At 46.6% G+C, this 15,500-nt stretch overlaps 1 protein-coding gene and 1 long non-coding RNA gene across 3 annotated transcripts in view; one reads left to right on the top strand and one right to left on the bottom strand.

Annotated features, from left to right (window-relative positions):
- The window catches only part of LOC134949446 (uncharacterized), a 28,423-nt gene extending 23,916 nt beyond the window's left edge, over positions 1-4,507 (bottom strand). For both annotated transcript variants that reach the window (XR_010183166.1, XR_010183165.1), the window contains exon 1: positions 4,317-4,507. This is a non-coding gene — a long non-coding RNA (uncharacterized LOC134949446). The remainder of the gene's footprint in view (positions 1-4,316) is intronic.
- Positions 4,508-4,592: 85 nt separating this feature from the next.
- The window catches only part of C8H6orf136 (chromosome 8 C6orf136 homolog), a 38,351-nt gene continuing 27,443 nt past the window's right edge, over positions 4,593-15,500 (top strand). The window contains exons 1-2 of the mRNA XM_063938013.1: positions 4,593-4,799; positions 7,862-8,350. Of these exons, the coding sequence (XP_063794083.1) occupies positions 4,689-4,799; positions 7,862-8,350 (600 nt within the window). The 5' untranslated portion in view covers positions 4,593-4,688. The remainder of the gene's footprint in view (positions 4,800-7,861; positions 8,351-15,500) is intronic.

Raw genomic sequence — 15,500 nt, forward strand, 5'->3', positions numbered from 1 at the left:
TAAGTGACCCATCGGCAGGGCAAACTGGACCGGGTTGTGACACAGTGCCACTGCGTGCTTTTCTGCCCAGAGGAGGATTCTTGTTACCTCTGACATTGCAGCTCTGCTCTTCGTTCCGCCCTGTCGGTTTATGTAGGCCACCGTCGTTACATTGTCCGACTGAATCTGCATGGCCTGATCTTTTAGAAGATGTGCCGCTTGTAGAAGACCGTTGTACACGGCCCTTAGTTCCAGAATGTTTATCGGAAGGATGGATTCCAGACTTGACCACCTTCCTTGGAAGTTTTCCCCCTGGCTGACTGCTCCCCAACCTCTGAGACTTGCATCCGTGGTTAGAAGGATCCAATTCTGAATCCCGAACCTGTGGCCCTCTAGTAAGTGAGAAGTTTGCAGCCACCAGAGTAAGGGAAATTCTGGCTTTTAGTGCATGTGAAGATGAGATCCCGACCATTTGTCAAGGAGATCCAGTTGGAAAGACCGTGCATGAAATCTTCCATACTGTAGAGCCTCGTAGGAGGCAACCATCTTCCCCAGAAGGCGAATGCACCGATGAACCGATACCCAGGCTGGCTCCAGGACATCCCGGACCATTGTTTGTATCACCAACGCTTTCTCCGCCGGCAGAAACACCCTCTGTACTTCCGTGTCGAGGATCATCCCAAGGAAGGACAGTCTCTTGTCGGCACCAAATGCGACTTTGGAAGATTCAGGATCCATCCATGATCCTGGAGTAGTTGAGTTGAGAGAGCAATGCCCTGTAACAGCTTCTCCCTGGAAGACGCTTTTATCGGCAGCTCGTCCAGATAAGGAATAATGTTCACACCCTGCTTGCGGAGGAGTAGCATCATCTCCGCCATGACCTTGGTGAACACCCTCGGTGCCGTGGAGAGGGCAAACGGCACTGCCTGGAATTGATAGTGACAGTCCAGCAGCTCAAATCTTAGATAAGCCTGGTGAGGCGGCCAGATCGGAATGTGAAGGTACGCATCCTTGATATCTAGGGATACTAGAAATTCCCCCTCCTCCAGACCTGAGATCACCGCTCTCAGAGACTCCATCTTGAATTTGAATTCCCTTAAATAAGGGTTCAATGACTTTAGGTTCAATATCGGCCTGAACGAACCATCCGGGTTTCGGTACCACAAACAGGTTTGAGTAATAACCCTTGTTTGTTAGGTGAGGTGGAACTGGAACAATGACATTTGACTTTAGCAATTTTTGAATGGCCTCCTGTAGGACACCACTTTCTGTCTTCTGTCAGCGAAGCTGTTAAGCCTGATTTGAAGAATATGTGAGGTGGGAGTTCTTGAAACTCCAGTCTGTACCCCTGGGTAACAATATCTTGTACCCAGGGGTCCAGGCATGATGACGCCCAGACGTGACTGAAATTTCTTAATCTTGCTCCCACCTGCCCAAACTCCAGGCTGGGAGGTCCACCGTCATGCCGAGGATTTTGAGGAAGCAGAACCAGGTTTCTGTTCCTGGGAACCTGTTGGTGCAGGTTTTCTGGATTTCCCCCGACCACCTCTAAAGAAAGTGGAAGGGAGTTTGAACTTTTTACTTTCGCGGTCCGAATGGACTGCATTGTAGACGTAGGATAAGATTTCCTAGTCAGCGGTGTTGCTGAGGGAAGAAAGGGTGACTTACCCACAGTTGCCGTGGAGAGCCACGCATCGAACGCTTCCCCAAACAGAGCCTGACCTGTGAAGGGTAGGTTCTCCACACTTTTCTTGGATTCTGCATCCGCAGACCATTGGTGCAGCCAGAGTCCCCTGCGTGCCGAGACAGCCATGGAAGAAGCCCTTGCATTAAGATGGCCAAGGTCTTTCATGGCCTCCACCATGAAACCTCCAGAATCCTGTATGTGACGTAAAAACAATTCAATGTCACTTCTATCCATAGTATCTAATTCCTCTAGTAATGTGCCTGACCACTTTACTATGGCTTTAGAAATCCACGCACAAGCAATAGTGGGTCTTAAAGCTACGCCAGTAGCTGTGTATAGTGATTTTGATTTGAGTGTAGTCTCAATCTTGCGGTCCGCCGGCTCTTTTAAAGTGGTGGACCCAGGGACAGGTAAAACCACCTTTTTAGACAACCTAGATACAGAAGCGTCTACTACAGGCAGGTTTTACCACTTTTTCCTGTCCTCCTAAGGGAAAGGAAAAGCAATGAGAACCCTTTTTGGGATCTGGAACTTTTTCTCCGGATTTTCCCAGGATTTTTCAAACAATGCGTTTAATTCCTTAGACGCAGGGAAGGTAAGGGAGGTTATCTTATTGTCTGTAAAGTAAGCCTCCTCTACCTGCTCAGGTACCTGATCAGTAATGTGTAAAATGTACCTAATAGCCTCAATCAGGAGTTGCACCCCCTTAGCAAGGAATGCATCTCCCCCTTGCATATGCCCATCATCATCCCCCGTATCAGAGTCAGTATCCGTGTCAGCTTGCATTATCTGGGCAAGAGCACGTTTCTTTGGGTATATAATTGGGGGTTTTGATGAGGTAGTGGGAGCTGAATACGACAAAACCTCAACAGACTTTCTTAAAACCTGTGTTTCAGTCTCATTTTGAGCCATCCGAGATGAAATCTGGGATATCATTCCCCTAAGAGAATCCACCCATGGGGGTTCGGATTCAGAAGGCTGAGACAGTATATTACAGTCCTGAGTACATGGAATAGACTCTTCTGGAGAAGATACACACTCTGCAGCACAGGATACAGAGTTCCTAGACATGCTTATGTGAGATATATAAACACACACACGCAGGAAAATGCAGACACAGTTTCCCCCAGAGTTCCCTCAGAGAGTCACAGAGTATATGGAGCCAGCCACACAGCGCCCCAGTAGGCAGTTAATACACTAAACGGCCGACGCTGACTGAATAACCTTAATAGGATTAAACAGTGATTATAACACCCTGGTACCGCAGAGGTATGCTGGAGTTATGTGGAGGGCAGCGCTCCCTGACAGTGTCTCTTCAGTGTGATCTGCAGGGAGAAAATGGCGCTGGTGAGTGCTGGATCCGCTCTGAGAAGCCCCGCCCTCTGTAATGGTGCGTCTTCCCGCACTTTAGAGATTATACTGGCCTGAGGTTTTTTCGCTGCTAACAGTGGGATTAGCCCCTGTTAGTATTATGTGACCAGTGTAGGGTATGTTGCGCTGGCCCAGGGCACCCCCCACAGTGCCGTACACCAAGTGCCGCTGAGCCATCCGGAGCGCAGCCTGTCAGAGCTGCGCTCCCACCCTTGTGCCGCCATTCCCGCCGGCGACCTGCTTCCCGGACCGCCAGCGTCATACTCACCACTCTTCTATCTTCTGGCTCTGTTAGGGGGTGGCGGCCGTGCTGCGGGAGTGAGAGGTCGCCTTGTGGGCTTGCAATCATCACCCTCAGGAGCTCAGTGTCCTGTCAGCGGAGATAGAGAACCATTAACTTCTAGAGTTGGTTCCTACCCCCCTAAGTCCCACGAAGCAGCCTCCTTGTACCTAACACTTAGAAAAACAATAAAATTAGAAAAACTCCTAGGAGCTCCCCTAGCTGTGACCGGCTCCTCCGGGCACATTTTCTAAACTGAGTCTGGTAGGAGGGGCATAGAGGAAGGAGCCAGCCCACACTATTAAACTCTTAAAGTGCCCATGGCTCCCAAGGGACCAGTCTATACCCCATGGTACTAATGTGGACCCCAGCATCCTCTAGGACGTAAGAGAAAACCAGGTGAATTGCAGGCAGGAAGTCAGCCAGCCACAGAACCTGTGTAATTCAACTGTCCTGGTCTAAAAGGATAGTATGGTAGGGTTCGGTATGGATGCCCGGCGGACGGGATAATATCCTGGGACAGAGGCATTCTGGCTGCCAGAATGCCGGCAGCATAGCGAGCGCTAAGAGTCCCCTTGAATAGCCCTGTTGCGCCCGGATTCCGGCTGGCGGCATTGTCGGCCAGCTGGATTCTGGCGTCGGTATCCAGACTGCCAGGATCCTGACTGCCGGGATCCCTAGAGCCGGCAAAGTAAACGCATCTTGTATGCCAAGAATATTGGAGATATAGATATATATATATATATATATATATATAATGAGTGTGTGTGCGTATGTATATATCTCTCCATCTATGGAACTAAATAGCTGTGTAACGACAATATATGCCCTTATAACCCTTCCTGTGTAACTAATGCTACAGCTGCCAGCACCAGCAGCAGGTCCGACTCCTAACTGAGACTAACTCCAGTCCACTCCACTCTCTCCCCTACATGTCATTGAAGGACACAAGCTCAAGCATGTTTCCTCAGCCAAGATGTCTGCCTTTGCGTCACATACCTCCAGCACCAATGAAATCTCTGGCTCGGCTGCCGGGTGTGACATTAACCAATAGGAAAGCGGCTTTGGGATGAACGTTCTTGAGACAGAGGAAGCACACAACGCGGAAGTGCACGCTAGCCCCTGCTACCCATTGCGCCAGAGCTCCGGAAGGCGGGCTTCCTGGCAGTTGCCGGTCACATGATTGGACGGCAGACTCACACCTCTGGTCTGTGATTGGTTCGCTGGGATTTTCCGGCCGGGTGTTCGGTTACCAGAGCGGCCGCTGGAGATCTGTCTCTCCTCTTCCTATTGGTTCCCTGTCACCACTCTGTGCTGCTCTGACGTCACGCTCGGTACCGGTCATCGCTGCGGGGTGCTGTGGCCGGGGAGATGGCGCTATGTGTCAGGAGGATCCGCGGGTCCCCTGTGCTGGGCGGTCGCTGGAAGAGCGGAGTGCGCGGAGCGGGTGGGGCAGTCGGGAGGCTGCGGGAAGGCGGCAGGGTGAGTGCAGTAGAGGACGGTTACCGGTCCGTGTGCCCACCGGCGCTTACTATACTGATCCCGTCATACTGAGTGGTGGCCGCTCCACAGTACCTACTCTCACTCATACAGGGAGTTCCAGAGACCCTACTCTCACTCATGCAGAGGGATTCTAGAGTCCCTAATCTCACTCATACAGGGGTTTCTGGAGTCCCTACTCTCTCTCTCTTACAGAGGGATTCTGGAGTCCCTACTCTGACTCTTACAGAGGGATTCTGGAGTCCCTACTCTGACTCTTACAGAGGGATTCTGGAGTCCCTACTTTGACTCTTACAGAGGGATTCTGGAGTCCCTACTTTGACTCTTACAGAGGGATTCTGGAGTCCCTACTCTGACTCGACCAGGGGGATTCTGGAGTCCCTACTCTGACTCGTCCAGGGGGGTTCTAGAGTCCCTACTCTGACTCGTACAGAAAGGGGGGTTCTAGAGTCCCTACTCTGACTCGTACAGAAAGGGGGGTTCTAGAGTCCCTACTCTGACTCGTACAGAAAGGGGGGTTCTAGAGTCCCTACTCTGACTCGTACAGGGGGATTCTAGAGCCCCTACTCTGACTCGTACAGGGGGATTCTAGAGCCCCTACTCTGACTCGTACATGGGGATTCTAGAGTCCTTACTCTGACTCGTACAGGGGGATTCTAGAGTCCCTACTCTGACTCGTACAGGAAGGGGTATTCTAGAGTCCCTACTCTGACTCGTACAGGAAGGGGGGTTCGACGTCCCTACTCTGACTCGTACAGGGGGTTCCGGCGTCCCTACTCTGACTCGTACAGGGGGTCCGGCGTCCCTACTTTTACTTATGCTGGGAGGTGCCACCCCCACCTCAGGACTTTATAAGTAGGGTCTGTCCTATCTGTATAGTGTCTTGCATATATGAGGACCAAAACATATCTCCTGTGTGTACTGATGACGGCATCTGCTGCCATCGATCTGTCTCTCTCTGTGCATGTTCTTACTCAGTATGCATGGCTATCATATAGTGTATACACGTTTCCCTATACCTGTTGTATTTGTGGACTGATGGATGGCTGCACCACATCTCTGTACCGTATGACTGGACATACAGGGAATGATTTCATTGCCGCCAGTGATATAAGGGTAGATCACTGAGTGTGGAAAGAGATAAAGTACCAGCCAATCAGCTCCTTACTGTCATGTTACAGGCTGTGTTTGAAAAATGATAGGTGTCTGATACTTTATCTCTCTCCAAGGCCTAGAACTTAACAAAGCCCCAAGATCGCATATTTTTGCACTCACTCCTGTGTCCAATGTCACACAGCGGACGTCACCCACAATTGAGTCTACCCCATATAGAAATGCAGGTTCTCACTAAATCTTGTTTTGACTGATAAGTATCCACATATACTCTGTGTGTGTATACACACACACACACACACACACACACTATTTGCGGTATATTGATGTTAGTGCCGATGGCAAATGTTCTGTTTTGTATGGTATTAATATTGCCAAGCAGCTGGTACACTGTACAATACTGCTAAAACAGAGCGTGGGTTTTGTTTAAAAAATATGTATTAAAAATAAATTTAATTACGGGATTGGTTATCTTATAATGTATTAAATGGCAAAGTTATACTGTGTGAATATTTCTCGCAGGGATATATATAGATATATATACATATATATATATATATATATATATATATATATATATATGTATGTATATATATATGTATATATATATGTGTGTATATGTATGTATGTATATATATATATGTATATATATATGTGTGTGTGTGTATATGTATGTATGTATGTATATGTGTGTGTGTATATATATATATATATATATATATAACATTTTATTTTATTCCCCCCCCCCCCCCCCCCCCTCACTTGATTTCGAGTAAATGTTGATCCAATTGTAAAATGCACTGTTTTGCTGTTGCAGAGCTTTGGTTAGTGTCTCAGGTGTCCTGCTGGTTGTATAGGCGCACGTTAGCGGTCTTTAGTTTATTGTGATATTTATTATTATTTTTATAGAGATGATTTGAAGACTTTTATAAAGTAGTAAAAGCATATTACAAGGTAGGTGAAACCATTGCAACAAACCACAGCATAGGTGTAATTCAGACCTGATCGCTGGGCTGCAAACTTTGCTATCCTGCGTTCAGATAGTCGCCGCCTCCAGGGGGAGTGTAAATGCGCAGTGCAAGTGCGCGATCCCATGTGTACGCCGAGCTGCAAAAATCCACTGTGTGCAGTCTCTGCGCAGCCCAGGACTGACTTGCTCCTACAGTGCGATCACAACAGGCTGATCGGGGACGGAGCTGACACCCTCCCTGAAAACGCTTGGGCACGCCTGTGTTTTTCTCGTACACTCCCAGTAAAAGGTCAGCTACCACCCACAAGCAGCTTCCTTCTGTCAATCGCCTTGCTAGCGCCCGTGCGTTCGGAATTTTCGCACCATCCTGTCGCTGACCAGTGATGCCCGTTGTTGTTGTCCGGCGCTCGTGCGCATTGCGGTGCATGGAGTTTCGACTGATCACCCGCTGTGCGAAAACGCACAGCAGCAATCGCGTCTGAATCACCCCCTATGTTGTTTATTGTGATTGTAAGTGTTCCTCGCCCATTTGAAATGTTGGAGGTGTTTTATCAATCTAAACTTACACATCATACATACTGTAGTTTACCTGGCAGCGATTAGTGAACAGAAGCCTGTATTGCAGTATGGGACTAACAATCCTCCCGCAAGTACCTCTGCACGGGATAAAGTTGCATATATGGTCAGTAATATTTGCAACTTTATCCCGTGCAGAGGTACTTGGGGACACAAGGTTACCCGCTTCTGCAGGTGACACTAGCTGTATCTCATATAACTCTACAGAAAACTTGGTCGCTGAATCGTGGTCCTTGTTACAGGTAAAAAAACATCGAGATCTCTTCTGTCACGCTTGGTTTCTTAGGCTTTACCAACGCTCCTACAGAAGACTCCGTCATATAAGAGCTGCATATTTCCTGCAATGCCTTACACTTTAATTTGGTTCCGTCTTGTTTTGTGCCAGGTCCGAGATGCCATCTTGTACCGAGAATTGAGGCCGTGCACCCGTATCATGACTCCTCTTAGAAGACCACCACAATCCACAACCACCACACTCTCTCCAATCGCCAGACCTGTGGGCCTTAGAATGTGCTTGCCAGCGAGTGAGCAGGACAAAGCTCTGCAAAGACTGCAGGACTTACTGTGGCAGAAGAAGTTATCTCCAAAGCCACGTACGGGATTGTTACCCTGCGCCCAGCCCGCCAGAGTGGATCCTGTCGGCCAGGAGTGCTGGTGTCTAAGTAGTACTCAGTTGGACTGTTTTAGAAGCCTGTTTGAACCAGGAGTCTGCAGGACACCTTATCAGTCTCTAGCGTTATCCATGCCTAGAGCCCACAAAGGTTTATTAGCCTTTACTCCCAGCAAGAAGGTTGCAGCGAGCCGGGTCCCCGGAGATGATAAATCTGATATGGAACAGCACCTGGCGTTGATGCATGAGAAGCTGAGGGAAGAGGTGAGTGATGGACCGAGTGCCAGTTGTAGTAACACACGAAAATGTATCCCGCATCAGGGAGCAACAATGCATAGAGTTGTTCTGTGCTGTGGTCCAAGGGGCTGAATAAGGGAGAACACACGTTACGCAAGAGTAGCAGAGTGCAGGAGCACGGATTCCTGCCAGCACATGATACCATGCCATCTATTCACAATTCATCCGCGTTTTCTAGCTATATTATCCTGTAGTCAGGACATGACCTAGACATCAGCCAGAATATAGGCTACAGAGCTTTGGTGTAGGTGATGTGCACACTGCAGTCTTAATGCTTAATTTATTAAGGCCACTATGAAGAGGTTTGATCAGGAATCGGCAGCGCTAAAGTGGGAGAATTACCTGTGGCTCAACAGTGTACATATTAGAATAGTGAGGCAGGTGTATTAACATGAAGTGATAAAGGTGATAACGCACCAGCCAATCATTATGGATTTGAAAAATGACAGTTAGGAGCTGATTGGCTGGTGCGTTATCACCTTTCACTTATCACCGCTTTATCACTTCTTTTATCCCTTCTCCAGGCTTAATACATCTGCCCCAGTGTATTGGGATTGAAAGATCAAATTAAAACGGTCACTCGGGTATACTAGATTAATAAGAAAGACATTAATCTTGAATAATACAGATGTCACAGTGGATTGATTCACACAGATGTATATAAAGGGATGTCATACACTTCCAATACATTAACTGGTCAAGTAAACTATACTGGTTCGTTGATTATCCAGAAAGATAGAAGGTAATTAAATGTTATAAGCCAAGTAAGTCCCGAAAAACATTAAGGAAGAATAGTAGCAGCTCCCTAGGGATCCAGTGAGAGTTCTTAGGGGGTAATTCAGACCTGATCGCAGCAGCAAATTTGTTAGCAGTTGGCCAAAACCGTGTGCAGGTGTGGCAGATATAACATTTGATATAACATTTGCAGAGCGAGTTAGATGTGGGTGGGTTATTTTGTTTCTGTGCAGGGTAAATACTGGCTGCTTTATTTTTACACTGAAAATTGGATTTCAGTTTGAACACACCGCACCCAAATCTAACTCTCTGCACATGTTATATCTGCCTCCCCACACAGTGCACATGGGTGGTCATTCCGAGTTGTTCGCTCGCTAGCTTTTAGCAGCCGTGCAAATGCTAAGCCGCCGCCCTCTGGGAGTGTATCTTAGCTTAGCAGAAGTGCGAACGAAAGGATCGCACAGCGGCTACAAAATAATTTTGTGCAGCTTCAGAGTAGCTCCAGACCTACTCCTAGCTTGCGATCAATGCAGACCATTTTGTTCCTGTTTTAACGTCACAAACACGCCCTGCGTTCAGCCAGCCACGCCTACGTTTTTATCTGCCATGCGTTTTTCCGCTCACTCCCTGGAAACGGTCAGTTGACACCCAGAAACAGTCACTTCCTGTCAATCATTCTGCGGTCAGCAGTGCGACTGAAAATCTTCGCTAGACCTTGTGTGAAACTACATAGTTCGTTGTAAGAGTACGACGCGCATGCGCATTGCGCCGCATACGCACGCGCAGAACTGCCAGTTTTTTGCCTGATCGCTGCGCTGCGTACGAAAGCAGCTAGCGATCAACTCGGAATGACCCCCATGGTTTTGCCCAACTGCTAACAAATTTGCTGCTGCAATCAACTCTGAATTAGGCCCTTAGTAAGCAAGTCACATTTGTATGTAGTGTGATCTGGATGTGTCGGTGTTTGTGGGAGATGAATCCTGTCTGAGAACCGGAAGCCAGCAAAGCTTATGATTAGGCCCCGGAATTTTAGGATCTAAAAACCTAAATTTAGGGGGGGGGGGGGTTCAACCATGTTTTAAAAATGTCAGTTTAGGAATTTTATACGTTGTACAAAAATAAAACAAAACCAGCAACATATTATGTTTGAAACACTGCGCCTGTATTACAGATGTGTCCTCTTAGTTCCGTGATGCGTACACTATGCCACGGGAGGCTGCAATCCATTTGCAGCCGCAGCTTTCCCATAGAAGCAAATGGATCATGGGTGCGCACGCACGCACCTGTGAATCCCAGAAGCCGCCAGTCATGCCTCATAGACTACACAGTAAGGCTGTAACAGGACCCATCTGTATATATGAAGTGCACAAGAAAACTCCACACATTCCCACAATAAATGTATATAGGCCCTCATTCCGAGTTGATCGCTCGCAAGGCGATTTTAGCAGAGTTACACACGCTAAGCCGCCGCCTACTGGGAGTGAATCTTAGCTTCTTAAAATTGCGACCGATGTATTCTCAATATTGCGATTACAAACTACTTAGCAGTTTCAGAGTAGCTTCAGACTTACTCGGCATCTGCGATCAGTTCAGTGCTTGTCGTTCCTGGTTTGACGTCACAAACACACCCAGCGTTCACCCAGACACTCCTCCGTTTCTCCAGCCACTCCCGCGTTTTTTCCGGAAACGGTAGCGTTTTTATCCACACGCCCATAAAACGCTGTGTTTCCGCCCAGTAACACCCATTTCCTGTCAATCACACTACGATCGCCGGAGCGAAGAAAAAGCCGTGAGTAAAAATACTATCTTCATTGTAAAATTACTTGGCGCAGTCGCAGTGCGATTATTGCGCATGCGTACTAAGCGGAATTTCACTGCGATGCGATGAAAATTAACGAGCGAACGACTCGGAATGAGGGCCATAGTTTCAACTTTCAACAGAATTAGGTCTTTTTAGGTTCTGATAATGTCGATATTACCTTAGACCGCAAAGCTATACCTCTAAATACACTTTTACCGTGGAGCCGCTTTGGCCGCTAGACTGAATACACGTGCTACGCACTTTGTACGCTATTTGCGTACAGAGTCCTGCACGTGGTACGCACTTGGCATACACACGCCGCGCTGAGTGTACAGAGTACACACAGCAAGGGCACACACAATTGATAACCTTTAAACCTTGTTAATGATACAATGTAATAATATGATCACACTTTGAACCTTAGCACCAAAGTACTGCAACGATGTAATACCTTTAAACCTTAAGTAGCGCTGGCGGTATAAAGTACCCGCAGTGCGTACACCTTATCAATACCAATACACCTTATACAGATAACTCTACTTTAAACCCCCTTGCAGGAAAGTGAAGACACCACACCGATTTGTAGTTGAAACCACAGGGTTCTAAGGCCACAGTGGATTGATTCCAAAAAGGTAAAGCAATACAAATCATACACTACAGGCTAACAAGTAAATCTAAACAGAATAATGGCTACAGAGAATGTACATACGTGAGAATGTTCGCAAGCGCAACCCGGCTCGGTCCTCCGCTGGTCATACAGATAGCGTTCAGAGTCTTCTGACCGGCCAGGCAACAATGGTCTTTTTATACACAACATGCATACACAATACAATGGTCACTGTAATCTCATTGTCCATTGGACACAGGGATGTGTCTCTACATTACAGAAGAGGTCATAGGTGGATTTGAATAGGTGGGCGATGTCTTTTCCCAACTGCTCTTGTGGGTGGTATCCTCTGGATTCCCGCCGCATACATAAAATACAGTAAATACAGTTAATGTTCATATTCTACTTTTGCACATAACTATACGCAGGAACAAGCGATCTTTCTCTAACTAACACCGGAATGTTACCCTCAAAATACCCTACAGCTGGATACTAGACATCACCTTTCAACCTTTATCTGACCCTTCCTATCATGCAAAGGCGAATCTCTCTGTCCAGGAAATGTTTAAACTATTAATACTCGCTGACATGGTCTAGGGGAACTATATCTAAAATGTACACTATTTGGGTTAAATATGTAATGTTCTAATAACCCTCTATGCGCTCACAAACCCTACCGTAAATGCGCATACCACGCGCCAAGGCGCATGGCCGTGAAAAGCTCCGTTACGAAAATTGCGGATATGCCCAAGCACGACAGAGCGAGTGCACGCGCAGCGGGCATGTGCATGGGGTTAGTACAAAGCATATGCATTACGATATTCTTCGACTTTGACAGTCCACCCTTTGGCAGTCAACAATAACTGCCACTATCTAAACATTAAACAGAAAAATATATAATACAATATCTATAAAATAATTGGATGGTAGGAGGAGAGGAGTAGGTGGGAAATGTATGACCTAGTGGGATAGTAAAAGCATGTATGTATGAAATCCATGTCTGAGAGGCATGTATCATCGTGCCGTACATGTTCTAGATAAGCTTCGAGGTATTGCGAAGTATACATTAAATCCTTCTCATCCCGTATTAAGGGTCTGTAATTGGGCCAACAAACACTACCGAGCTCTTTTCGGCTTCTTCTTCCAACAAATGGGGTGCACATTTAGTTGATGATACATGGAGGGGGAAACACATGTGAATGCTAATATGTGTGTGTGTATATATATATATATATATATATATATATTATCCTGTCGACTATGTGTGTCACTACCTGAAGGTTGTAGAGATGAAGATGAGACACGTATCACAAATACAATCACATAACATTTGTGCAATCATTTTTGGGTGTTGGTTGAAGTCTTGTCTGGATCGGTGTATCTTTGCTGAAAGTGTTAATCAAAGTCTTTTCCGATTGGATGTATAGTTCATCAAAGTTTCTTCCGAATGGATGTATTTTTTCTTGAGGGAAAACAAAGGAGAAACGGGTGAAAGAAACGGACCGTGGAATCACGTATTATCACAACATTGTCTCGATTGATGGGTCATAAATTAAATCACTTGTTGTAACAATGCCCTCGCTCCTCAAACTCATCACTTTGGTACCGCGCTTGCATCGCATTAAAACTCGAACACATCTAAATATCAAACCAATCATTATGACAACTCCCAGGATACAAAGGAGAAACTTTCCTACACTCACGATAACATTTTGAGCCCATTCTCCTAAACCTGAGAACCAATTTCGTGGGTTCAACCATGAGACCCAGCCGGTCAGTTCATTACTCACAGCAGTAAGAGTAAGGTTGTGTCTCCTTCGGAACTCCCATTTCAACTGCAAGATATCGTCCATCTTTTGATCTATGACCTCGGTTGGGTCATCAGTGCTGTTTGTAATGTACGTGCAGCACTTCACACCATACTGAGTTGCCAAGGTGACACAATACCCGCCTGTCACCGCTGTGATATAATTTAAAACCATCCTGTGCTGGATCAGTTCCGTTTTGTAAGCTTGCAATTCCCTCCCTGTATACCTGAAGGTGTCATCATACATCTCGGTGATATTATCTATCGGCTTCGCTAGCGCATGAATATACCTATAATTTATAATTCCTCTGGCGGTACAGGTGATATCTAACATGAGTAGGAATTGAATCCCGGTGAATTCGTGGATCAAATCAGAGGCTGCGTGCTCTGTCCTATCTATAAGGTGTCTCTTAACGATGTGTTCATAGTGAGTGTGAGTGTATGGAGCTTGAGCACTGCGGTGAACGTCTTTCATCTTATTATGGGTTATGGTCATAACTTCTGGCAACACTCTTCCAATGTAACATAATCCCTCTGAGTTTGGGGCAAGCCACTTATACGCCTTCCTCCCGGATATGAAATATGCATCATCGGGGAGAACATATGGGACCGCATATGACATTACCATATTGCAAACCTTCCAAGTGAAAAATCCTATCCCTAACTCTCTCATCTGTTCAGTACACGTATCAGGCTGTATGATATGCGCACAGTACCCTGGAGATACTTCTCCAACCCGCATGATCCTACTTACTAGGGTATACCTATACCGAAAATACCTCCCACCGTCGGCTATTTGGCGTATAAGTTCAGTGTCTACGGGCATTCTGTCGGCTCTGTGTGAAAATGCCATGGTTTGGTTATTCCATGTCACTTCCCAATTTCCCGGCTTTCGGGGATTGGAAATGTTGAAACATACTAAGGATCTATCCACATGGTATTGATGGAGCTTCAAACTAGGGGGCCTAGAAATATTACATTTCTTGTCCACCGGTCTCCCACCCCTTAATTCAAGTACCTCATCTATTGTTAATGGATACGGTACTAGTCCTGATTTGCTCTGACCTTGAGGTACTTGTAAGCACACCCAGCATTCTGTTTGGTTTAAAACCTTACCCACTAATGAGTGATAATCGCTCAATGGATAACGGTCCATGTTAATATTAAGGCTGGACTGACATCTCTGGATGCACCCGTCCTCAACTATGTTTTCACAGTTTCTACAAATACAATTTTCCTCAGCCAATAACCCTTCACAGTGCCTCCTAGTTTCTTGACTACCAGATCGTTTTCTGATACTCGCCTTTGCTCGATGGATGTGTTGCTCTTGGAATTCTACAAATCCGTCCTCGCCATCAGAACCCATTCCAGACCCTTTCTCGACCTCTCTGGTACTCTCACCGAAACAGACTGTTCTGGTCAACAGGAAAACCTGGAATGCAGTCTCTTGGGGTAAGTCCATCTTGTTAAGGGGAGAGAAAAAGGAGCAAGGAAGGGGGGAAAGGAGGGTAATGGGAGATGGAGAAAATAATAAAAAGGAAAAAGAAATTTTGGTGCGACAACCGCCTCTGGTCTTGTAGTTCTCTGTGCTCAGGTGCCGTGACAATAGTCCTGCCTCTCAACCTTCCCGGAACAGGCACTCCAGTGATACGATTTCCTCTACACTCTGCTCTTTGTCACGGGCTTTCTCTGGGTCAGCGACCTTCTTACAATGGGACGAGTGGACCCAAGTCTCTCTCTCGGCAACCTTCAATGCTGTTGTGCTGGTTAGTAAGACTTGGTACGGTCCTTCCCACCGGTCAATAAGGCAACCTGAGCGTAGAAAATTTCGAATCATTACATAATCCCCAGGTTCAATGTCCTAACAATTGCTGTTTGGTAGGTCAGGAATCACCAGCTTTAGATTGCTGTTTTGATTCCTCAACTGCTGGCTCATCTTAACCATATATTTTACAGTCACCTCATTATTGCATTTCAAATCATCCTGGGGGTCAATCATTACATGGGGTTGTCGACCAAAAAGAATCTCAAAGGGTGATAGGTTAAGGGGGGACCTGGGAGTGGTTCTGATGCTGTACAATACAAGTGGCAAAGCTTCTGGCCACAACAATCCAGTTTCAGCCATCACTTTGCTCAGCTTGTTCTTAATAGTGCTGTTTACTCTTTC

This window comes from Pseudophryne corroboree, chromosome 8 (genome assembly GCF_028390025.1).
Source record: "Pseudophryne corroboree isolate aPseCor3 chromosome 8, aPseCor3.hap2, whole genome shotgun sequence".
In the NCBI taxonomy this organism is placed as follows: domain Eukaryota; kingdom Metazoa; phylum Chordata; class Amphibia; order Anura; family Myobatrachidae; genus Pseudophryne; species Pseudophryne corroboree.